The sequence below is a fragment of the Bombina bombina genome, chromosome 2 (genome assembly GCF_027579735.1).
Source record: "Bombina bombina isolate aBomBom1 chromosome 2, aBomBom1.pri, whole genome shotgun sequence".
In the NCBI taxonomy this organism is placed as follows: domain Eukaryota; kingdom Metazoa; phylum Chordata; class Amphibia; order Anura; family Bombinatoridae; genus Bombina; species Bombina bombina.
The window spans coordinates 1,054,623,047-1,054,650,138 of record NC_069500.1 but is presented as its reverse complement, the minus strand read 5'-3'; the positions used below and the strand labels follow the sequence as shown (position 1 = coordinate 1,054,650,138).

Here is a 27,092-nt window from a genome sequence, read left to right as displayed (position 1 = left end):
AGAGAGGGAAACAGGATCTCAGAGGAAAAAAAGACTGCAGAATCAGCAAGACCCCTGCAATACATGGATACAAAACTGCACGTGAAGAAAATCTTGATGTGACTTATTTGTGCTGTGATGCTGAACCTGGAAGCAAAGGGAAATACTAGATTGCTGCTCCTGAATATAGCTGCAAAGCGGTGTGTGTAGTAAACTTCTGTGACTTAATACAGTATCTGTTTTACCAAGTGGACATTTATTGTTTATATGTAAAGTTTTTTATGCAATTTGTACCTTCTTTGTTGTGGTACATTAGCAAAAGTGAATGCAGAGGGAGGAGCTGAGGCGATTTCTCTCCTCCTGCACATTCTCTCGTTACTTGTGCTACTTTACTGTCCTATGATTTGGAAAATACTGATTGCCTGGAAGCAATTCAGCACATGCAGAGAGAGAGCTTTGTCTGAGTTCAAGTGAACTTGCACAGATTTCAGGCTGGAATCAACAATCAAGGGTGTTTAGTCTGCAGCAGAGCAGAGAGAGGGAAACAGGATCTCAGAGGGGAAAAAAAAGACTGCAGAATCAGCAAGACCCCTGCAATACATGGATACAAAACTGTGACTTATTTGTGCTGTGATGCTGGACCTGGAAGAGAGGGGAAATACTGGCTTGCTGCTCCTGGTTATAGCTAGCTGTAAAACGGTGTGTATGTGCAAACTTCTGTGACTTAATACCTTATCTATTTGTGAAGAGGACATTTACTGTTTTATATCATCAAATGCATATAGACTTTAGGTTACCCCCAGAAGTTAAAATAATTGATTTTTAAATTGCTTGTATATAAAGGATTGCTGCTATTGAAATATGCATCTGACCAGCAACAGCATCAACTTTATATTGGTAGTTGCACTGATTATGATGTTTAACCAGCATGTAATAAGCAAGAATTTAAAATACAGGATTTTCGAGGAACAGATGATTGGGTCGATTGTAGCAAGGCTATCAGAGGATGTGGCTGATATTCTGTCCAAGCTGCCTAACCCATCTTTGGTCCGGTTTCGTGCAATGCAAGGAGGCAATTCTCCATTGCTTACAGTCAAGGAGGAAAATGGAGAAATCAGCATAGGAGCTAAGATTGACCGAGAACAGCTTTGCCAGAAAAACTTAAACTGCTCCATAGAGTTTGATGTAATCACACTGCCAACACAGCATCTGCAGCTCTTTCACATAGAAGTAGAAGTATTGGATATAAACGATAACGCTCCCCAGTTCTCAAGGGCACTGATTCCAATAGAAATATCAGAGAGTGCTGCAGTGGGTACCCGGATCCCCCTGGATAGTGCCTTTGACCCAGATGTAGGTGACAATTCCCTTCACACGTACTCACTTTCTGAAAACGATTATTTTAATATAGAGGTAAGGACCAGAACTGATGGGGCAAAATATGCAGAACTTGTGGTGGTGAAAGAATTGGATAGGGAGCTACAAGCTAGTTATGAGCTCAAGCTCACTGCCTCAGATATGGGGGTGCCTCAGAGATTTGGATCATCGATTCTGAAGATAAGTATATCTGATTCTAATGATAACAGCCCAGTGTTTGAGAAGCAATCTTATGTTATTGAGTTACCTGAGAATTCCCCAGTGGGAAGTTTGCTGATCGATCTTAATGCTACCGATCCAGATGAAGGCGCTAATGGGAAGGTTGTGTACTCCTTTAGCAGCCACGTGTCCCCCAAAATTACAGACACCTTTAAAATGGACTCTGAAAGAGGGCAATTAACTGTAATCAAACAAGTGGACTACGAGACCACCAAATCCTACGAGATTGATGTGCAGGCCCAAGATTTGGGACCCAATTCTATTCCAGCACATTGCAAAATTATCATAAATGTAGTTGATATTAATGATAATAAACCTGAAATTAATATCAATTTGATGTCTCCTGGGAAAGAAATTGCTTATATTTCAGAAGCTGCGCCCCTGGATACATTTGTAGCACTCGTTAGGGTACAGGACAAAGATTCTGGGCTAAATGGTGAAATAGTCTGCAAACTTCATGGGCATGGACATTTTAAACTTCAAAAAACTTATGAAAACAACTATCTGATTTTAACTAACTCCTCACTTGATAGAGAAAAGAGGTCTGAATACAGTTTAACAGTAATTGCAGAGGACAAGGGAATGCCAAGTCTGTCTACAGTAAAGCATTTTGCAGTACAAATAAGTGATGAAAATGACAACCCTCCACGTTTCCAGACAAACAGATTTGAATATTTTATTGTGGAGAACAACTCCCCTGGAGCACACATTACTACTGTAAGGGCCACAGATCCAGATCAAGCAGAAAATGGTCAAGTTACATACACCATCTTGGAGAGTTCCATTCAAAGCAGTTCTATTACTACCTATGTGACTGTTGACCCATCAAATGGCGCAATCTACGCGCTCAGAGCATTTGATCATGAAGAAGTCAACCAGATTTCATTTATAGTGCAGGCCAGGGATGGAGGGGTTCCACAACTTTCTACCAACGCAACCATTATTCTGACTATTGTAGATGAAAATGATAATGCTCCTGTAATTGTGGATCCTATCTTGCATAATCACACAGCAACTGTTCTAATCCCAAGAAGAGAAGCTGACAGTGGTTATTTAGTTACAAAAGTAAAGGCCACAGACAGGGACTCTGGAATGAACGCTGAAATGAGTTGCTCCATATCATCAGGGAATGACTATAATATTTTTGTACTGGAGCCCAACTCGTGTGAATTATACCTCAACATGAGTCTAGAAAGTACTGCTTTCAGAGAATGGGATATTTCAATTATAGTACAGGACAAAGGGAACCCCCCTCGAACAACCAAATCACTCCTTAAATGTAAAGTCATTGAATATTTTGATATTCCTCAGAGTACAGATGACACTGCAGTCCAGCCTAGTATGGATGTCTCCATGATCATCATAATTTCATTGGGAGCAATTTGTACAGTGCTTTTGGTCATCATGGTATTTTTTGCTACTCGCTGTAACCGAGAGAAAAAGGACAACCGCTCTTACAATTGCAGGGTTGCAGAATCAACATACCAGCATCATCCAAAAAGACCCTCCAGACAAATCCACAAAGGGGACATTACTTTAGTGCCTACTATGAGTGGTACCCTGCCTATCAGATCTCACCATCACTCATCACCTTCTCCATCCCCAACTCTAGAACGTGGACAAATGAGCAGCAGGCAAAGTCAACACAGTCGTCAATCGCTAAACAGCCTCATGACAATATCATCTAACCACGTCCCGGATACATTCGCATTGGAGTTAACTCATGCCACTCCTGCAGTCGAGGTACATTTTTAAATATTATCATTGTTTATAATGTGTTGTAGCCTAATATAAAAACATCTTATAACATATGGTTACTTATTAATGCACCAGGAAGTGGCAAGGGCAGTTATGAATGATAATTTGTAGTAACTTTATATACTATCATATTATAGGTATCTTGTAAAATAGCTTGTCTTGTAAAATGAGGGTCTATATTAAGTAAGGCAGAAATAGTAGGCCTTTTCAGCAGCGGTTTGGTTAAATGCCAGTTTGGCCTTTCATGTTGATTCTCATTTGGTTTACTAAGTTTTTATCATCTGCTGATTATATTTTAAAGCTATAGAAGACGTTAAATGTTGATGTTTTCCAAATCTCCTTGGCAGGTGTCCCAACTCCTCTCCATGCTTCATCAGGGCCAGTATCAACCAAGACCAAGCTTTCGAGGAAACAAATATTCCAGGAGCTACAGGTGAGATTTTATTTAGCACTCTAATCAACCTGTATAACTGTGTGACAAAGCTAACTTGTCATACACTATTATCAATAATTGTTGACAACCCTTCTGCTTACAGATATGCCCTTCAAGACATGGATAAATTTAGTCTGAAAGACAGCGGGCGTGGGGACAGTGAAGCTGGTGACAGCGATTATGATTTGGGCAGAGATTCTCCAATTGACAGACTTCTGGGAGAGGGATTCAGTGAACTTTTCCTCACTGATGGGCACAGAATTCCTGCAGGTAAGCTGGTTGATATGACTTGTCTAATTCATTTGCTGTTCTTCCTTCCTTGCTGTCAGTATGATACAGTAATATATACAGAACACAGGGGGCCTTTGAACTCTGCACTTTCTCTTGTTTGCTGCTTGCTAACAGCAACCGATTCAGCACAGCTGGTAGAGAAGAGACATAGACAATACTGAACATTTTGCCCACAGCAAAGCTGCTTTAGCAATGCAGCAGATTTCATGTGAATCCTTTGGTGTATTTATATACAGCAGATGTGACCAATAGTTTGATTATTGTCAGTATTTTTGTCAAGATAACTATAAACAATAATAATTATAATAATAAAATTAACCATTTTTTTACTACAGTGTTTACAATTCTCTTTCACAACCAAAGGCTTACATTTACATTAAACTATATAATTGTCTTTAATGTGTTCCCAATTATCAATAATACCTGCTGCCATCTGTACTGAAATTTTCAATACTGCAGTATTAGCTATAAAAAAGCAATGCAAACAAGAAACATCAGTAGAAATAAACACCCAAATGCTTGCTTGTGTACATTATCTTTTTCAAATGGACTGGGCTGTCAATACACGGGAACTGGATTTCCATTGATGCTTCTTGCTTACATAACTAATACTGGACTGTAGAAAACTAAGAGATAGACAGTGGTTTCAAGAAAAACAATTATTTAAAATGACGGTAAAAGAGCCATCTTGTAACAATTTGATACACTGCAGCAGATACATTGGATCATTGGGTACACAATAAGGGGCAGAATATTTTACCTTACAATCACAAGGGGGTATTATGATGTTCAAGGCCAAAATGCATTTTGTATGGATATGGGGGAATATGTGTGTTTGGATAGATAGATAGATAGATAGATAGATAGATAGATATTAGATAGATAGACAGAATGATAGAGAAGATAGATAGACAGACATACAGATAGATAGATGGATAGATAGATATAGGTTGATAGATAGATGGATATATAGATATAGGTTGATAGATAGATTGATAGATAGATAGATAGATAGATAGATATAGATGATAGATAGACAGACAGATAGATTAGATAGATCAGATAGATGGATATATAGATAGAGATAGGTTGATAGATAGATATAAACTGCACCTTTTATTATGCTCTGCATCAATTAGTCTATTTTTTGCACAGTCTTTAAAAGATATTAGTTTGTCAGCTCTTGTACAGATATGTTATTGCACATTTTCCACATGGGGTAATATGTCTAAAAACAGATAGGTTGTCATCTGCAATGATATGAAAAAAATATCAGATAGAAGGGGGAGATTAATTTAAATTCTCATTTTACAGACTGGTGATCTGGTTTCCTTAACAATAGAAAACTCACATATATGTCACACATAATGTCTCCCTATAAGAGAAATATATTGCCCAGTAGAAAACAACAACTATAAAGTGCTATTGCATATAATAAGTCATCATGTAGGTTATTTTCTGCTTATATAAAAACATTTTCTTTATACTTCTCTTTTTTTTCATCCTTTAGAGCTATTTTTATAATTCTTTACAAAATATTATTGCATCTGTTTTATTTATCTAACAACAGTTGTTGAGACACAAAGCAAGTTAGGTAACATAAAGGATGTTAACTAATCTATTTAAGAATGTCAGCAAAGTGCAAAGGGTTTTTGAAAACAATGAATTAGGGACCATCCCCCATAGATTGTGACAGCCTTCCCTCCATGCAGCTACAGCTCCTGCTGTCCTTTAGTTGTAAGGGTCCTGCAGATGGAACCAATGTTTAGTGTGGTTGCATGCTGTATTCTATCCAGGCCATCTGTCCTCCTTTTGTATTATTTTCTTTTACTTCCTTTTTTTCCACCAATTTTATTCACTACTCTGTACTGCTTCAGTGATTTAACTATGGTGTTCGATAGTTTCACCCAAATTTATTGTGATTTTACAGTTACATTTTTAAACTGAAAACAAAATGGCAAATATTATTGCATGATATTCAATTTAAGCAAGACTGCAATGTGATCCACACCAGCACATAACTTTCTAAGATTATACCTGTGTATCTCCATCTAAATTGCAGAGAATTTACAAAAATCTGTTGTATCCATAAAGTATAGTTCAAATGAATTGCCTTGAAATACTTATTTTATTATATCCTAGTTTGCTATAGTGGAAAATAATGTATTTTATCCACAATGAAACTCTAGCTACTATGTTTGTGTGTCTGTGGTCTGGAAAATTGATTGTGTTAATAAACAATTGTGAGCATGTACGCAAAATAAAGCCAAGTATGAAGAATGGTTCTATCAGGTTTAATGGTAATGGTCATTTATAACATATTTAATATTCTGAAACTTTATAAAGTATTCGAGGCAAACACTAAATCCACAAATGTAGTATTTTTATTTATTAATTTATGCTTTATTTATGCATGTATGTATTTATTTATTTATTTTTTGTAGCTATGAGGTACTGCACAGATGAATGTAGGGTTCTAGGCCATTCTGACCAGTGCTGGATGCCTCCTCTGCCGTCCCCATCCTCTGACTACAGAAGCAACATGTTCATCCCTGGAGAGGAGGTCCAGACCCCACAGCAACAGAACAATCAGCAGCCAACTCAGCAGCATGAACCCCAACTGGAGGAGGAAATGCATTCTGTTGATCAGAATGAAAAGAAAAAGAGCTTTTCTACTTTTGGCAAAGAATCTCAGGAAGAAGACTCTGCAGAAGCTTGCACATCTTCCCTCCTCACGGAAATGAGCAATGTTTTCCAACGTCTCTTACCTCCATCTATGGATGCATATACTGATTGCAATGAAGTAGATCGCACAAATTCATTGGAACGCAGGAAAGGACAAATGTCAGCTAAGGCTGTAAGTTACCCCCAAGGGGTAGCTGCATGGGCGGCAAACAATCACTACCAAAACCCTAATAATGTTGGGCCATCTATAGGCAGCCACTCTAGTGCACAACCATCCTCCAAGTGGTTGCCAGCAATGGAGGAAATTCCAGAGAACTATGAAGAAGATGACTTTGATAATGTACTTAATCACCTTAATGATGGAAAACATGAACTTATGGATGCCAGTGAGCTGGTAGCAGAAATTAATAAACTGCTTCAAGATGTGAGGCAAAACTAGATGTTTTAGAAAGCCCATTCTTCCATATTTATGGAAAATTAAAAGAAAGAAAACCTTATTGCCAGTCAGTTGCATTTATAAAAATGTGTCTGTGTATGTATATATTTAAAAGACTATTTTCATATGTACACAGCAGGTGTGACTATATCTGTATTTTAAAAATACATTTGTATCTTATATTTATGTGTAATTTAAATAAATAAATTATATTTTTTTACTTTGTATGATATGTTTTAATAAATATATACATTTTGAACTTTTCACTCTAGCAAATCAAAGTACACATATGTACAGATATTTGTAAACTCACAGTTATCACAGCAATGCAAAATGTCATTCAATAGTACTATTTATATGTTGATCCACCACTTGTAGATACAATTGTCACTTGTTCTAATATAACTTTCAAAAAATAAAGTGTTGCCTCAGTTTAGTTTTATGATTTTGTTATTCTTCTTATTTATGAAAGTTAATCTGCATTAATTAATTTCATCTTTATTCTTAAGTGGGAGTCTAGTGATTGATTATAATAAATGAAATCTTGCACATTAAAATATTAATCTCTATCTATCTATCTATCTATCTATCTATCTATCTATCTATCTATCTATCTATCTATCTATCTAGTGAACATGTTGATTTGTAGTAAATATGGGGATTTTCAGCCAAAATGCTAATGAAGAAATTTTGAGCCTGGCATGTGCCTTATTCCGAAATAAAATATGTAAACACTTTATTTTGCCAAAATGTCACTGCCATTTGCCAACATAGTGGGAGTATTTCAATATCTAGTCTGTCTTCTGCTAGATATCTTTAGAGTGTTGATATTTAAGTTATTCAGGATAGGATAAGCTATTGTAATTTCATAATGTCATACTGATTCTTGAGTATAGACGTCCACATCTATAGATGTGTGCTTAATAATTTATATTCTACAATCAATTAAGTGAGTTTTAATTGAAAACCAATAATTTGTCAGGCGTTTTCTCAGGGACATTTTAACAGATTGTGGGAAGCACTCAAATAGGCAAACCCTGGAGACATGAAGTCAGTTTTATATGTCATAATCCCTAAGTGAAAGAATATATGCATATGGTAATTGCATTTTATACTGAAAGAGGAAGCTAGGTGACATATTTAATTAATCAGTTTAAAAGATTGTATATTTTTTACATCATTAATCAATAGTCATGTTTGAAATAAAGAGAAAAGACAATCTAAGCTAATTTAATGACATCTGTATAAATTCTATACTTTTGAATTGCTTACTCCAAAGCTTAACATATGGTTGCTTGTGGGGGAGAGAAGATCTGGCAGCAGGGTATTTGCTGACAATGTTAAATCATGCCCCCATTGAAAAGATGCATACATTGGATACACTCCATTGCATTTGATCAGTCTGTTATTTATCATCCTTCTTAAATTTTCTTTTATTTTTTTTATTAACTTCCACTAATAAGAAGACAAGTTAATTTCAGCTTTTTCTTGAGCAAGAGTGGTGGTTATTTTTATAACTTCACTTATAAAAACTAGCATCAGTTTAACAAATGAAGACATCACATGGCCTTCTTCACATTAACCCCCTGCATAGAAATATATTAATAGCCGTTCATGCATTTTTTTAATTTATTTTTTTACGGTCACTTGCACGCTGTAATTAATCCAATTTTATGATTGAATCACCTTTAAATGGTGGTCAGGTATGAAATTGCAGTAATTAATTTTAAATGTTGTTGGTGTTAATATTTGATGAATTCCATAAAGAATCTTTCAGCTACCTGGACATTGCACTTTTTTTTATGTTTTATTCATTCTTCAGACATTTAACAGAAGTGTGTATTGTACCTGCATGTCAAGATAAGGTCAAAATGAACATTACATGAGTCTTATCCTCTCATGCAGAATCTAGGCGTCTCAGTATCATTAAATTGCCATCATTTCAAAGCACATAAAGTCTACATTGCAGAATGATTTTCTAAAAGAGAATTAAACTACTAAAGATTTAGAGATATAAATATTAATGTTACTTGTATCACACTTATATAAAAGAACATGTTTAAAATAATTTTATTTCTAAGGGCAGAGATCCCCAAATCATACAGAGTCAGACCAGATGCCCAGAATCTGCTTATACAAACACAGAAGAGAAAATGCAAACACATTTGAATCTGAGAACAGAAGGGTTACATCTGGCAGGTCAGTGTGAGTGCACAACTGGAATGGGAAAGAAATCTAACCCCACTGAACTACTCATGAGAACATTTAACTGCCCTTGTGTATGTTCTCTCAAGAGACTAACATTCCCACATACCATTAATTTTATAGAGTTGAGTAGGAAGATGTTGTACACTGTGTGTGTGTGTGTATGTATATATGTATGTATGTTTAGTGTGTTTGTGTGTATGTATATTTGTATGTATAGTGTGTGTGTGTGAGTGTGTTTAGTGTGTGTGTGTATAGTGTGTATATGTTTAGTGTTTGTGTGTTTAGTGTGTGTGTGTTTAGTGTGTGTGTGTCTATGTATGTCTGTATATTTAGTGTATGTGTGTATGTAAGTGTGTATGTATAGTGTGTGTTAAGTGTGTGTATGTTTAGTGTGTGTGTATGTTTAGTGTGTGCGTGTGTATGTTTGTATGTATAGTTTGTGTATGTATGTCTGTATGTTTAGTGTGTGTGAGTATGTTTGTATGTATAGTGTGTGTGTGTGTGTATGTTTAGTGTGTGTGTATGTTTAGTGTGTGTGAGTGTATGTATGTTATTGTTTAGTGTGTGCGAGTGTATGTATGTATGTATAGTGTGTGTGTTTAGTGTGTGTATGTTTAATGTGTGTGTTTATGTATGTCTGATGTTTAGTGTGTGTGCGTGTATATATGTCTATATGTTTAGTGTGTGTGTATGTATGTTTGTATGTATGTATAGTGTATGTATGTATGTTTGTATGTATGCATGTATAGTGTGTGTATATATGTCCGTATGTTTAGTGTGTGTGTATGTATGTTGTTTGTATGTATAGTGTGTGTGTGCTTAGTATGTGTATGTTTAGTGTGTGTACGTTTAGTGTGTGCATGTGTATGTATATATGTATGTTTAGCGTGTTTTAGTGTGTGTGTATGTCTGTCTGTATGTTTAGTGTGTGTATGTATGTGTCTGTTTAGTGTGTGGGTGTTTAGTGTGTGTTTGTATGTTTAGTATCTGTGTATGTATGGCTGTATGTTTAGTGTGTGTATGTATGTCTGTCTGTTTAGTGTGTGTTTGTATATTTAGTTTGTGTGTATAAATGACTGTATGTTTAGTGTGTGTGTATGTATGTTTGTATGTATGTTTGGTATGTGTGTATGTATGACTGTATGTTTAGAGTGTTTGTGTGTATGTTAGTGTGTATGTCTGTCTGTATGTTTAGTGTGTGTATGTATGTCTGTCTGTTTAGTGTGTGTTTGTATGTTTAGTGTGTGTTTATGTATGACTGTATGTTTAGAGTGTATGTGAGTGTGACTGTCTGTCTTTTTAGTGTGTTTGTATGTTTAGTGTGTTAATGTATGTCTGTATGTTTAGTGTGTGTTTGTGTGTGTATGTTTAGTGTGTGTTTAGTGTGTGTGTGTGTGTGTGCGTATGTCTTTATGTTTAGTGTGTGTTTAGTGTGTGTGTGTATGTATGTCTTTATGTTTAGTGTGTGTTTGTGTGTGTATGTTTAGTGTGTGTTTAGTGTGTGTGTGTATGTATGTCTTTATGTTTAGTGTGTGTGTGCGTGTATTTATGTGTGTGTGTTTGTGTGTGTTTATAATTTGATTTATTATTTGGTTGTTTCTATACAATTGAAAAGATCTGTGTTTAGAGTAACTGACAAGACATCATCTGGTGTTGAAGAGACAAAAGTTTACATAACAAAAGGAGATATACCCATACCCATAATGTGCACATGTTTCAGATTTGAACCAATATTTAGAGGCAACTGTAAAGATTAAATAGATCTGCAATTCATCAAGATGATTTAAAAAAACAAAAAACCTGGAAAGTGAACTAACTTTGAAAAGAGCAATATTGTGAGAGACCCCCCCCCACCTCAGAATATTACACAATAACATATATAGAAAAAAATGTTTATATATATATATATATATATATATATATATATATATATATATAAGTATCAACAAGTAGGGACTGCACTAGCTGGATTCAGTTCAAATAATACCTTATTTATTCAATGGTGACGTTTCGGGGTACACAAACCCCTTCCTCAGACCAAACGTTTGGTCTGAGGAAGGGGTTTGTGTACCCCGAAACGTCACCATTGAATAAATAAGTTATTATTTGAACTGCATCCAGTGAGTGCAGTCCCTACTTGTTGATACTTATTGAAATTTTGACTGAGCACCCTGTTTGCTGACTATTTTTGAATTGCGAGTGCAGATACACAGTGGAAATATATATATATATATATATATATATATATAAATACTTTGAGTGTTGTGCAAAGGGTAAAAAGCAATGCTTCAAGTTATCACACATGTATAACTGTTAAATAATATTGTGTCTTGGTTTTAAGTTTGAAAATATTTGCTCTCATTTGCTGCATATATTTTCCTCTATATTTTCATTTATCATGGACATTGGTTTCCCACCCCTTTCTCAACACATTGTCAGTTCTGTTGTGAACCATTGCAGCTTTATGTGCAGATGGCATGCTTTAATTGTCCTCAGGGATGTCAATACATGGACTCTAGCTTAAAGGGACAGTATACTATAAAATAGTTTTTTCCTTAATGTGTTTCCAATTACTTTATTTACCAGCTGCAGAGTATAAAATGTATGAGATTTGTTTTTTAAGGCTTATTTGTGTTTATGAATTAGCTGATTTTGTGTTTTGAAGCCACAACCTAATAAAATGGGTTGTGCTTGTAGGTATAATCAGATCTCATTACTTTATCACATTGTGTTGTGTACATATACCTGCTTCTTTATCTTATATCTGTTCATTAACCAATCACTAATACTTGGAGAGAACAATGGAAAATTAACATTTTATTACCTTATCTCTTCTATAACCCACTGGAAGTGTAATTTCTTCTACTGGCTGTGTTAACACAGTTTGGCCTCAAGGCCAAAAACTTTAAGGATAGGTGTGGATACCACAGGCTAAATAAACTATTTCAAATGCCATTATAAGGGCAATGAAAATACTTATAAACAATGTAATACACTCCAGCAGGTAAAGTGGATCATTGGGAATAAAATAAAGGGGAGAACATTTTTGAGTAAACTGTCCCTTTAAGGATCTGATTATTACCTCAAGATATTCCAAGCTGTGACATAACTGAGGGTGATTTGGTTATTAAGGGGACATTCAAAGCAACATCAAATATCTTATAAAATAGACATGGGCATTTAGATTATTTTTTTATGATCTGAATGTGGAAGAAGGTGGCCGCTTGCGGCATAAGGCTCTTTTCGGGGCCGCATTTATTCTTGTGAAAGTGAAGCACACTGAGATCTGGATCTGCACAGATCTTAGTGTGTTTCACATTCACAAGAATAAATGTGAAATTTAGAGTGTTTCCATGTGTATGTGTGTTGTGTGTATGTGTGTGTGTGTAATATGTGTGTTGTACTTGTGTTAAATGTGTTACAGCGGATCATGTCTGCCAGACATTGATAAATCGACCCCTATACCTACTCACCAAATACTATGCACACATTACACAAATACTAATCACACAAACATTACACACACACCATAAATGCTACACTTCACACATACACACTCTAGTGACAAACGTATTCACACCGCAAACTATGAATACATTATATAAATACTCATCAAACAAACATTACACAGAACACTCAAATGCTACACTACACACAAACACTTTAACCACACATACACTACATACTCCAATAACACTACACACTCACAGACTATTCAAACACTATACACAAACACCACACCAAAAAAAAAACACAAAAACTACATACACACACTATACAATCTCTACACACATGTACATAACACATGAACACTCACATATATCTTTTTTTTTTTTTTTAAATTCTTTTTATTAAGAGCAACATAGGTGAAGAACAGTATTCACATCTATTAAATACAAGTCAAGCCCAATCGCAGTTGGGCACAAAGTCATTAAGCATTTCTCATCAAAACAGCAATTTAGATGTCTGTAACATACATGAAATTTCAACAGTGTTCACCAGTAGTTAACTCTAATTTTTGAATTTGATAAACCCATCCCGAACCCCCCTCCCAACCTTCCCAACTAGAACTAACCAAACCCCGTACCCTCCCACACCTTTCAATCTAGAACTTAAAGTTCTTCACAATAATCTGTTGCGCCTCTGGTTAGTGCTCAGTGTGAAGAAAAAAAAAAAAAAAAAAGTCCCTCCTCTCTCTCTATCAGGGGCTCCTCTTGGAGCAAAGATCACATTCCTCTTTCTCAGTCTTTCCCTCTCCTTTATGAGTCCGTTAAGGGGAATATATGTGTCCACTCCCCCCTCAGGAAGCTTTCTAGGAATATTTCAGTGTGGCGAAAAGGCAATAATATCTGCCTCTGAATTTGCAATTCGAAGGTTAGTATTAATCTGCGCCATTTCTTTAGGAACAGGTTAAGTCTGTTGCCTACGTCCACTCTAGTGTCTATTTGTTCTATAAATAGTTGCGTTTGAAGAAGATTACAAAAGTGTGCTATAGTCGGTTTTGTCCTCTTAGTCCAGTGTTGAAGAATGCATTTTCGTGCAAGTAAAACAGTCATTGTCAGTTCTGAGTCACACTGTCTATGTTGGGTGTCCCAGGTAAGGAACAGGACATTAGTGGGTTCCAGAGAAATTGAAACTTTCAGTTTTCTGTTGATCCAATATTGTATTTGGTGCCAAAATTGTCTTATCACCGTGCATTCCCATATACAGTGTATCAGGCCAGGGGCCCCAGCCGAACATTTAGAGCATTTATTAGGGTGATCCGGTACCCATTTAGCCAGTCTGTCAGGGGTCAAGTAGGCTCTGTGCAGGAATTTTATCTGAGTTTCTCTAAGGGCTGCGGAAAGAGTAGCCTTTATGACTTTTTCCAGTGCTCCCCGAGCTCCCTCCACCGTGATCCCACCAATTCCCTCTCTTTCCCATCCGTCAATAGCCAGGGATTGCACCTTTAGCATTCTGTCCTGTAAGAAGACTTGATAGATTCCCGAGAGGGAGAAATTACCCATCTTAAAGAGCGACTGTGTTAATCGAAAGGGCGAGCCATCCCAAAAATTTGGGTTGTTTTTAAGCAGGGTGTTTACATAGTGACGCGCCTGGAGATAGGCGTAAAAGTGGGTTTTCGGAAGTTTAAACTCCCTTTGTAGTGCAGGGAAGGATTTTATAGATCGTGTCAGGGGTTCCAGTAAAGCCCCTACCGAGCGGAGGCCCAACTTATCCCAGAGGTCAAAGGGTTTCAGATCAATCCCAGCTGGGATCTCTGGGTTGTTATGCGATGGGAGGAAAACAGAGCCATGACAGCTCTTCTTCAGGAACTTATGAGCCTGCTGCCAGGCTCTTAGGGGGTCTCGATATAGGAGGTTCAAACCTACCAATTTGGCCGCTCCAGTCCTGGTCATATGAGGCAAATACGCCAGGGAGACTTTCTCCAAGGCCGCATTCTCCAGACTGGGTTTATAAAAATGTTGAGTACCAACCTGCCAGTCTATCACCAGCCGGATCAGTGCCGCCCAGTTATAGAGCTTAAAGTCAGGCAGAGAGAGACCCCCCTTGAGGTAAGGCATGGATAGCTTGTCTGCAGATATACGGGGTTTACCCCCTTTCCAGACAAAGCGTCTGGTTGCCGCATTTAGCATTTTTGCATCCGCCTTGGTCAGTAGCAAGGGTAGCATGAGTAATGGGTATAAGAGGCGCGGGAGAATGACCATTTTCACCAAGCTGATTCTACCCGACAGTGATACAGGGAGAGATCTCCAGCTATTCATCAGGCTGCAAAGCTTGACACACAGGGGGGTTAGGTTCATAGAGTATATTTTGTTGGGGTTGACCGGGATGCGAATTCCCAAGTAAGTCAAACTCTGGGAGGCTATCGCAAATGGATAATCATGCACAACTCCTTTTTTCTTATTCAACCATAAGATCTCCGATTTCTGCATATTAACCCTATACCCCGAAAAGGAGCCAAAGGTGTGCAGTGTTCGCAAGATGGTTGGGATATGTAAGTTCGGGTCTTGCACAAATAGCAGCATATCGTCTGCGTAGAGCGCCAAATGTTGGGGGTCTCCTGCGACATCTATACCAGGGAAGATCTGACATAATTTAATTGTCAGAGGTTCTAGTGCCATGTTAAAAAGTAGTGGGGATAAAGGGCATCCCTGCCTGGTGCCTCGTCCGAGGTTCACAGTACTAGAGAACATGTTGTTTACACAGATATTGGCGGTGGGGGAGGCATATAGGTTTGTAAGAAAAGACACAAACGGGCCTGAGATGTTGAACCTTGCCATAGTGTGGAACAGGTGGCTCCATTTCACTCTATCGAAGGCCTTCTCTGCGTCCAGAGACAACAGGAAGGCCTCCGGGAGCGGTTTCTTCGAATCAGTTGCGGTTTCCCGCCAGAAGCACTGGATCACATGCAGTACTCTACGGATATTAACCACTGACGACCTCGCGAACATGAAGCCGGTCTGGTCTTCATGAATTAGCTCCGGTAAGATAAATTTAAGACGTTCTGCCAGGAGTTTCGTCAGAATCTTATAGTCTGCGTTAAGCAGCGATATTGGCCTGTAAGATTCAGGGAAAAGAGTATCCTTTCCCGCTTTGGGAATAAGGGTGATGTATGCCGTGGAGAACGAGGTGGATGGCCTGTCTGCTGATGAGAAGTATTTTGTGAACAGCTCAGTCAACACTGGGGTCACTTGGGGTTTTAGTATTCTATAAAATTCAATGGGTAGCCCGTCCGGGCCTGCTGCCTTACCCAGAGCAAGGGACGAAATCGTCCTTTCCACTTCCTCCCTGGAGATAGGAGCATTCAGTTTATTCAATTGTGCTTCCGAGATCTGCGGTAAATTAATAGAGTCCCAAAAGTCTTTTTGGGCCTCTTCAGAACCCGTTTGACTACTGGTGTAGAGTCTAGAGTAGTATGAGGCAAATGCCTCTGCTATTCCCTTAGGGTCTTTGACTACCCTCTCGCCATCCCTCAGGGCAGGCACAAAGCGCTTCGAGGTCTTGAGATTCACCAGGGAGGCCAACAACCTACCTGACTTATCCCCGTACCTGTAGTATTTGCCTCTATTCCTTAAGAGGGTCTGGGACGCTTGATAAGCCAGTAGCGAATCGTATTCTTTTTTAACAGATATGTATGTTTGATGGTGCAATCTTGTGGGCTTATTACAATAATTTAAATAAGAGTTGTTGAGCTCTCTTCTAAGCTTTTCTAGTGTTTCTGCATGCATTTTTTTTTCCGAGAGAGGAAAGCTAGAATGTTCCCCGCAAGTACCACCTTTGCAGTTTGCCAGAAGAGTTCTGGCGTTGCGAGGTGTTGCGCGTTGGTGGAACGAAAGTCCTCCCAGCTAGTGGCCATATATTGTTGGAATTCCTGGGATGTGATTAGGTATTGAGGGAATCTGAAGGTCCGCCTGTTGCCAGGTGGGTCGAGGGCATCAAGAAAAAGCCCCACCGGTGCGTGGTCAGACACCGCCACCTCTCCTATCTTGGTGTCAATGATCCGTGGGATCAGGGAATTGGAGATAAGAAACAAGTTGATGCGAGACATTGTGGGTAAGGCCCGGGAAACACAGGTATAGTCCCTGCCATTTGGATTTAGTTTGCGCCATATATCCACCACATCTAGTGAGGAGGACAAGGTATGAAACACTTCAGACTCGAAATTACCCTCAGATTTAACCTGCAGTCTAGGATTGACCCCTGAGGCCTGTCTAAGTCTGTCACACTTTGGATCCGGAGCCAGGTTAAAGTCCCCTCCAATAATGAGAGCAGAGCCCAGAAGGGGCGTCAGAACTGAAGTCAAGGTTTCCCAGAAAGTCCTGTCCCTTTGGTTCGGGGCATATATGTTACACAGAACGTACTTTTTGTTGGCTATCGTGGTTTGTACAATAATGTATCGTCCGTCTGTATCTTTAGTCACTATTGTATCTGTGAGCTCTAATTTCTTCCCAAAAAGGATTGCCACACCTCTGCTGGCACTCTTGTATGAGATATATTCCACTCTCCCCACCCAGTCCCTTTCCAACTTAGTATGTTCAATATCAGAGAGGTGCGTCTCCTGTAGGAATGCAATGTCAGCCCTCTTTTTTTTTTCAATAGGGAGAGTATTGTTTTTCTTTTAATGGGGGAGTGGACACCCCCCACATTCCAAGTGTATATATTAAATTATAGCGTTAAATAGGGCACCTTTCAAGAAAGAGGAGAGAGAGAAAAAATAAATAAATAAATAAATAAATTCTTCACACTGTCACATACCTCCCAGTAGACTCTCTGCTCCCTGACTTCCTCAAGCTCTTTCAGACTGTTAAAGAGAAACAGAAGAGACATCATCATAAAGCAGAATATTAGCTCAATAATATCAAGGTGCCATATATCGCTAGAGAAGGTGTTATGAACCATGAACCCAAATAAAAGGTAAGTGGAAAATATAAGGGACCAGAGGTAATATAAAACAAACAATAAACTTGTTAACATTCTTTTAACCTGAGAAAATCGTATTCCCTGAGTATTTGTGACAAGGCTCCCTGAGGCTAGTTCACATTTACTAGTGAGTTCAGGGTACAAAAAGAACACACAAAAAAGATATGCATAATCTTGATAAAGAACAAATCCCAACTTAAACAGTAAACATAAATATGAAGTAAGGGAGTCAAAACTTTGAGGGGTCGCCCTCTTTGCGAGTGGCGTCTCCAAGTTACTGGCTGGTAAAGCCATTTAAATCCCTAAGGTAAGAAACCTGTATGAATTACAAGCTAGGTAAGCTTCCTCATCCCTCGTCTCTTCTAGCTCTACCAGGGCTCCTGGAGCCGTTTTCTGCATCTAGGTACTCCTGAACTGCCTGAGGGGAGTCGAAGAATTTAGGGCCCCTAGGGGTGAGAATCTTAAGCTTGGCAGGGTATAGTAGATAAGCTTGTTTGCCCTCTCTATGGAGTTTAGAGCATATGGAGGAAAATTCCCTGCGTCTTTTCATTAAATCTACTGAGTAATCTTGAAACAACAGGAGCCTGGAATCCTCGTAAGTCAAGTCATCCATTCTCCTGTACGCCCTCAGGACAGTGAGTTTGGTCTGGAAGTGCAGGAACCTAATCATAACGGGGCGGGGTGGGGCATTACGGTCTATTGCAGGCTTCTCTGGGCCCACTCTGTGGGCTCTCTCAACACTACCTATCATTTTATCAGTTGGAATATCTAGCAATGATGGCAGGGTAGTTTCTACAAATTTTAAGATATCTGCTGGCTTTATTGACTCTGGGAGCCCCAACAGGCGGACATTGTTGCGCAGTGAGCGGTTCTCTAAGTCATCAATCTTTTGCTGAAGGATCATGGAATGTTTTTCCAGAGCCTCTAATTTGTTTGTAGAAACAACCTGCGTGTCTTCAAGGTCAGAGATCCTTGATTCCACTTCAGTTACTCTCGTGGAGAACTGTTTCATTTCTTCAGCTAGAGTGTCTACCCCCTTCTGTAGGTTTTCTATCTTTGGTAAGAATAGTGTGGAAATTTGTTTAACAATGGGGTGAGGGTCCAGCACAGAGGCTTCATGCTGAGTTTCAAAGGAGGGTCCCTGGCTTGCACTGTCTAGTCCCTGTTTAGCCCTGCGCTCTGAGTTTTTGTTGCGATTTGCCATTGGGTCCTGAATAAGGTATTTCTCCATACAAGTAAAGTCTAACTTCTAGCCTGTGTAGTGCATCCACTATCTGTAGTAGTGTGTTGGTAATAAAAAAGACATATAAACCTTTGTACCAGATAGGAGACAGAATCACAAAGCCCTCCTCCCCTTCAAGTTGAGCAGTGAAGCCACCCCAGTAGTTCCTGTAAAAAGTGTAAAATGTTAGGAATACAGATACATATACACGCTGTTCACATATGAATCATTTAAGCAGCCCAAAATATAAATCTCAGAGAACAATGAATCAGTAAATAGCCACTGTGTATTATGATCTGAGAAAGACCCAAAAGGGCAGTGTTCACAGTTGTTATATGACTTGGGTACAATAGTGTTCCAATGCGCAGCAATGTTCTGCAGGTTCTTCTGTGCCAGAAATTCAAAATGCTGCTGCAGCAGCACTATACTCCCACAGGTGGTGGGTTATCACCCCTCTGTCTCTGAGTAGATTATAGAAGCAGGTCAGTGAGGGACCAGAGATTAATATATATAGAAGTTAGACGGGGACTGCTAGACCCAGGGTATCTGTAATATAGGCCTCTGTGACAAATCTTGACAGGTGTGAGGGGTAGCATAGAGTCCTGCCGCTCTGTTCCTCAACACTTCTCCTCTGGCCATCTTAATTTATCTAGTAACACTTGAAAGGCTCAGGCCCACAGGGTGTAGCTCCAAGAGGGTGCAGAGATTTATATGGGAGTCATTAATATATGATGTCAAACTGTCCCAAAATGTATAAAAGAACCTGGGGCCCAGATAGCATAAAACAGTGTATGTCAGTCCAGGTGTGGCCCAGTTGCCAGGGGTGTAAAAGAGCCGGGTGTACAGGTCACTTGTGTAGTAATGTCTGCTATACCTTACCACGGTATCAGGGCTAGGGCTCTCGGTTCAGATGACTCCTCAGATGCGCAGCATACCAAGATGGCGACCGGAGTTTTCGCGCCAAGAGTCTCTCCCAGAGCCACCAGGTCGAGCCGTGTCAGACCAGGACCGAGGATCCTCCAAATCAGGCCAAGTGAAGAAGGGCGTTGTGCCGGTGAGATGATATGCAGGGGGACAACCGTAGCGGTCGGTCACTATGCGATCCTGACCAGCTGCGGTAACTGCGACAGGAGTGATGGCTCGCTATTTCCAAGGACGGCTCCGTGTCACTTCTCTTATGCGACTACCGCCTCCATGCTCCGGTTCTTTGTATGGGAAGGCCGTTATCCTCCGACGGCTCGGTGCTTCCTCCAGATAGACTGCAGTGTCTATAGTCATCAGCGGGACTGCGGTCATATATCATTTTTTTACGAAAATAAAATTCCAAATTTTGAAATTATACTCCCTCTCTCACACACACATATACAGAAATAAACATAGAGATGCACTCAACTAGGCTTAGAACTGAAGCTGGAAATACTTCCTTGCTTAGCTCCTCCTTACTCCAAGGGTACAAACTCTTTCTGCACACTATGCCTTTCACAAAGGTAAAATCTCCTGTAGCATATCAGTCTGACCCTGCCAAATGACAGTCCAGCACCGAAATACCAGACAAATCTCCTTTGAACAAGGGAAAACAAACAAATCCCAGACGTACGTTTCGGCCTCTATGGGCCTTGTCAGTGAGGTGCAGTTGCATCCCTCTAAGGCATGTGTGCAAGGAGGCCACGTCTGGTTACCCCTTTAACTCTTAGGGTGAAAGGCATAGTGTGCAGAAAGAGTTTGTACCCTGGGAGTAAGGAGGAGCTAAGCAAGGAAGTATTTCCAGCTTCAGTTCTAAGCCTAGTTGAGTGCATCTCTATGTTTATTTCTGTAGTCACACACACATATACACAGAATTTAAGAAGAAAAAAAAAAATATATATATATATTATTTACTCAGTAAAAGCAAAAATCTAATTGTGAAAAATATTCTATTTGGAAAAATTATGGGCTAGAGTGAAGCGCTATCTTAGCGTGCGTTCGTAAAGGGGCAAATTTGCCCATTTATGGGCGTGCGTTCCATAACAAGTCATTACAAGTGGCTGGTTAATGTAACTGCAAGCTCGCACAATTAACCAGAGGTCAGACCTCTAAAGAGGACAGTACATTAACATGTAAAATAAATATTAGCATTTTTATTTTTAAAAGAAAAAACAGCATGAAACAGTTATAAGGGGTTTAAGTGAGGGAAAGGGAGGTGTTTGAAGAAAAAAAAAAAAGGCACCTAAAGTGCCTTTACATGGAGTTCAAGGAGAACTGTGTTTTCTCTGTAAATATATTTGTATATGCTTATAAGCATATATATATACATTTATTTATTGCTGCTCAACGCTGCACAATTTGCCCCCTGTGCTGCGCTAGATGGTTTGCTGTGGCTGCCCGCATGAAAATGAGGCTCCCATTGGAGCCTATGGAAGTGTTTGACTTTCGGCAACGTGAACGCAACCTCATTTACGTGCGTTGGTATTAGTGAGTGGAGCACAGATATTGCGCTTGCATAAGCACAATATTGCTCGCCACTTGTAATCTGTATTCTGAGAAATTATGGGCTAGATTTCAAGTTATGCGGTATTTGTTTTTTTGCATTAGCAAAAATACAGCTAGCTTTAAGCTTTTTGCACTTGTCGGGTTCTGCTCGTATTACAAGTTGCAACATTTTTTTATTTTGCGCTTGCGGTAACTGGAAAAGCGCAAAAATCCTAACCTGAGATTTCATGTGCACGTGCATGTATTCCCCCCATAGAAATCAATGGAGACAAAGAAATGGGAAAAAAAAAAACGAACACCCTACTCGTGCAATGTACCTTGCATTTTTGCATAGAAATCAATGGAGAGAAAAAAGTGAAAAAAAATCTAACTCTCTACCATGAGCCCCAAGCCTAATTATGCCTAAACCGCCATCCCCTACATCGCAAAGTAACTAAACAAACTATTAACACCTAAACCACCATCCCTCCACATTGCAATCAATCTAAACAAACTATTAACTATTAAAAATAAAAACCTTAATCTATAACCCCCCCTCCAAAAAAAAAAAAAATAACACTAACCCTAAAGCTTTTTCCTTTCATTCTGTTGGCTGATTTGCATTTGAAGATTCAAATAAGCCTATAGAAATGCAAGGGTACCCCTTTATAAAAAGGGGTACCTATTCACTATTCTGTGTGCGGCTGGAGACCGCATGAAGAGGAGCTCCACGTTGAAGTTCTGAAGAGGAGGACTGATATCACCACTGCTGTCACTGCCGCCACCGCTGATAGGAAGTTAAAAGATTGACCGCCTGGATGAAGATGGATAAAGATGGAGCGCCGCCGGGATGAAGATGGTGCACCATGCATCAACATCTGTGTTTTTTTTTTTTATAGATTAGGGTTTTTATTTTATTGGGCAGCAAAAGAGCTGAATGTCCTTTTAAAGGCAATGCCCATCCAAATGCCCTTTATATGACACTTTTTAATTTAGGGTTTTTTAAGATAGGTTTTTCATTTTGGGGAGTGGGGGGTTGTAATGTTAGAGGGGTTAGTGGTTTTTTTTTTTTTTTTTTTTTTTTAAAGAGCTGAACAAGGGCTATGTCCCACAAAAAGGTTTTTTAAGTTAATTTTTGGTAGTTTTTTAAAAGGGTATTCTAATAGGATTACATTTTTTATTTTTTGGAGGTAATTGTTTTTTTTATTTTCTGTAATGTTAGGCTTTTTTATTTTTGGTAATGGTAGGATTTTTTATTTTAGTAATGTTAGGTTTTTTGAAAAAGGTAAGATTAGGTTTTATTTATTTTTACAGTTAAGTTTTTAATTTTATTTTTATGGTAGTTAGGATTTATTTTGTAATTTTTGTGTATTTTAATTTAGGTTAAGTTAGGTGGTGTTAGGGTAGGGGGTTTATTTGTTAGTTTATGACTTTGCAATGTGGGGGGATGGCGGTTTAGGGGTTAATAGTGTAGTTTAGAATTTGTGATGTGAGGGTGGCAGTTTAGGGGTTAATAGTGTAGTTTAGAATTTGTGATGTGGGGTTGGTGGTTTAGGGGTTAATAGTGTGTTTAGGTACTTTGTGATGTGGGGGTGGCAGTTTAGGGGTTAATAGTATAGTTTAGAAATTGCAATGTAGGGGGATGGCAGTTTAGGGGTTAATAGTTTATTTATAAGTGTAAGTATAGTTTGTAATGTATTTTTGAAGTTTTTTGTGCAACTTTTTAGTTTTGGAAATCTGCTCTGAGATTGCAGTAAGGATTGAAACATAAAGGATTTTGTGGCACTTGTAATATCAGCAAAATGAAAATGGATGGCCAAAAGGTGATTATGCAATATATAATTTGAAGTACAGACTAAGTGCTAGTGCATTGTATTTTTATCATGTATTTGTTGATTATGCAAATCTACAGTATTTACTGGTCCTTTAAGAAAGTGTGATAGTACATTGATAGCTCAAATTATCCTGTATCATTAAAGAAAATGATTTAATGTTTGCAATTTAATCATCAAGGGCTTACAATGTATTTATCATTGGGTGCGGTTGCAGGCATTTTAAATAAAATGTTACTGGAAAAAGCATTATGTGTAGACTATGTTACTACTCACCTGACTCATACGTCTTGTGACAAAGGTTTGTCATTTCCTCCCTTTTGATAAAGAAAGGTATAAGTGAGGCTAAGCAGCTTCCAAATGTGTTACATTACTTTATTATTAAAAATACCTATTGTATGTGTCAGTGTGCATTAGCTGTATTTTGGAATATTTATTAAAGCCAAAAGTAGGACTGATATGACATCAAATATTTTTTTACATTCCAAAACTGTTCTTAAAGGGACATAAAAAGTTAACAGACAGGCATAAATAACAATGTTAAAGAGACAATGAACCCCTTTAATTAATTACAATACATTTCTGTTGTCTTGCTATAGAATAACATCAGTCAAGTCTAAAGATTGTTAATTAACCTTTTGTTTGCTGCAATTGTTTTTCAATAGCCAAACTCCAACTACCACTTACCTTATTTTGAGGAACCAATCCAGGGTTGCGTCTGCAGCTGACAAGGCTAGCCACAGTTATAATGTTAGTATAAAGTGCATTCTATTGCAATTGTTATCTGTTAAAGCAAATTAGGGAAATATATGTAGCATGGTTACCCTTGAGAAATCTGCAGTGCTCATTTCAAGTTTTGAGAATTAGTAAATCAGTAAATTTTCAAAACAGTACAAACTTGTTTTGTTACACATTTAAATATTTTATATTAAAAAAAGGTGCTTACTGTCACTTTTAATATTTTGTTCTTGTTGCTAAAATATGGGACCACAATACCAATTAAAAAAAAGTATATTTTAGAACTGGGATAGCAAAAGCTAGCATCTCTTTATCAGTTTATTACTATTCTGTCTTCATCACATGTTTACAAGTTTTGATAAATTAGCTAAATTAGCTATCTTTGTTATGTACATTTTTTACAAAGTTGTCTATAGCAGGAGTAGGATCATATAGTATAGCATAAAATGAAGAAACTCTTTCCAATACTGCATCTCCATCATCTCTCCACCCCCTGGTTGAACACAATTACATAAAATAATGAATTAGATGTGAATCCTTTGCTCTGTAGAATTCTTTGATTTTCTTTATATTTACATGGGAGAGATACATTTACTTTAAAACAACATTCAATTGAAATTTGAATTCCCCTTACTACTGTATATTCAATTTTACAGAGTGAGCAACTTTGCAATGCAATCTCATTATATGTTTTGCCTGATTATCTTGTAAATGAAAATTTAAATTCTAGTTTTTGATTGCCCTGCGAGAAGCTTGAGTGAATTTGCTGGATTTCAGAACTCTGGCTGTCCTACATACTACACAGTGATTGCTTGATAGTAGCTCATTTATATCAGTCCCTAATTGGACACAGCAAACAAGATACAATAAACAAGGGGTCTCTCTCTAGATTGCAAAGCAATAACAAATTTGTATCAAGAGACATTTTAAACTATTTAAAAAAAAAAACATTTATTTTTTATACAGTATAGAACTTTTGCAATCGGTGCTCAATTTATATGAAATATGAAGAACATGGATTTAATTTTCACTTAATATATTCTTTTTTTTACCATATAACAGATAAAAATAGATATTTTTAATGGTATTCTTTTTTGAAAAATGTATTTTCCAACATACTGTTCATAGCAGGGGCAAAGATAGTTATAGACCTAAGAACTTAATAACTGGTTGAGTGTTGACAAAGGGTTCCATAGAGCTACACATTAAAGTTAATGTAAATTTTGATGCTAAAGTGCCCGGTTTTTAAAAATTCGATTAAAAACAGGGGCACTTTAATTTATCAAAATTTACATTACTTTAAGGAACAACCATTAACTAATGCAAAAACTGGTACAGCAGTTTTAGAGGAAGGCATTCCTGACAGTGGACCCAACCACCCTTTCTTTTGGATTTTCCTGAACTGCAAGACATGCAAAATTTGTTGAGCTTAGAGAGAGAAAGTGATCAGTATATACCTTTTAAACTTGACAGCCGCTCCAGCTTCCCCCGGTCGTCGCAAGCCATTTCTGACGTCAGAAATGATGGACCGGTCATCCTCCAATCACGGCTTCCCCACCGGGGGAATCAGTGTCTGATTCAACGCTGTGATTGGAGGAAGCCGGATTTCTCATTCTAGGCCCAGGAAGAGGCTTTGTGAAGGGCAGAGGAAGCTGGAGCGGCTGTCAAGAATAAAAGGTAAGTATTTTTTCACAACACAAGTGAAATGTAAATTTTGATGCATTAAAGTGCACCTGTTTTTAATCGAATTTTTAAAAACCGGGCACTTTAGCATCAAAATTTACATAAGGGTAGATGTTTGTACCACTTTTTTAATATTTATTTCTATTTATTTCTTCCCTTATTTTCCTTCCTTGTCTTGGGTAGAGCAACGTGTATTTTAAAAGGGATTGCCTTGCAAAAATGAGTTGTTAAAATATATAAACATATAAGGTACTATTATAACACTGTGGTTGCTTAGCACTCCCAAACAGCTTTATTGAGTTACCATTGAAATGAGATATACATTTAAAGGGATATGAAAGTCAAAATTAAATTTGCATGATTCAGATAGAGCATTTTATTTTAAGACACTTTTACTTTTACATTCATTTCTATTGTCAAATGTGCTTTGTTCTCTTAGTATCCCTTGTTGAAAAAGAAAATGCACATATACACTAGTGGGATCTAGCTGCTGATTTGCGCCTGCACAGATTTGTCTCTTGTGATTGGCTAACTAGATGTGTTGATATAGCTGCCATTGTTCCTTCAGCAAAGGATAAAAAGTTAATTAAGCAAATTTGATAGAAGCACATTGGAATGTTGATTATAATTGTATGTTTTCTGGAGGAGTTTCCGGAGGAGGAGCCTATGCATAGGTAAAGCAGCGCAAGCTTCCATCCCCTGCAGCTAGTTCACTGGTGGTTTACGTGCTGGGTGCCTCAGCGACCGAGGAAAGAAACTGCAGCTGGCCTGGATCTTGCCCTGAGAAACTCTAATAGCGCCTATTTCCAACAGCGCTTTAAATAACTTTTTCTGCCGGGAGCATCACAAACAGCCTCACATGCCTAAGAGCTCCCTAAGGTTTAAAAAAAAAAAACACCCTTGGCAGTCCCCCCCTCCCACTGGAGCTGCGTGAGGGGGGTAGATAGTCAAAGCTTACAAGAACAAGTGGATCACAGGAACTGTGAGTTAACCCACACTCAACCCACTCTGATCAAGGTTCCAGGACGCACCTAAACAAGGTAACTAATCTTGCGGATTTGCAGGATAGTTTTCATCTCGGTGGTACTCCCTATCCACGGGTGCTGCGAGTGGAGAGTATCAGCCGCACAAGCAAACATCAAGGCTGGCTTCAGAGGTAACGCTGGCAAGTTATTTTTAGCCTCCGCTCCCTCCACCGGTGCTGCGAGGGGAAGTCAGTGAACAGCCCTAGGGGCCCTGATGCAGTGAGTAGCAGCATCTGGGATGTAAAGAGAACAAGTGCTCCAGACCCCCCGTACGCCTCAACACATACTTGGCGGAACCTACCACAAAAAAACTCTATTCAATTTGAATGTAACAAAG

The 27,092-nt window shown here is 38.3% G+C and overlaps 1 protein-coding gene across 1 annotated transcript; it reads left to right on the top strand.

The window, feature by feature from the left end:
- The first annotated feature begins 707 nt into the window (after positions 1 to 707).
- Positions 708 to 7,620, top strand: PCDH18 (protocadherin 18). The gene is made up of 4 exons (XM_053703666.1): positions 708 to 3,318; positions 3,681 to 3,766; positions 3,870 to 4,036; positions 6,502 to 7,620. The coding sequence occupies exons 1-4, from the start codon at positions 841 to 843 to the stop codon at positions 7,179 to 7,181; spliced, it is 3,411 nt and encodes a 1,136-aa protein (XP_053559641.1). The 5' UTR covers positions 708 to 840; the 3' UTR covers positions 7,182 to 7,620.
- The last annotated feature ends 19,472 nt before the right edge of the window (positions 7,621 to 27,092 follow it).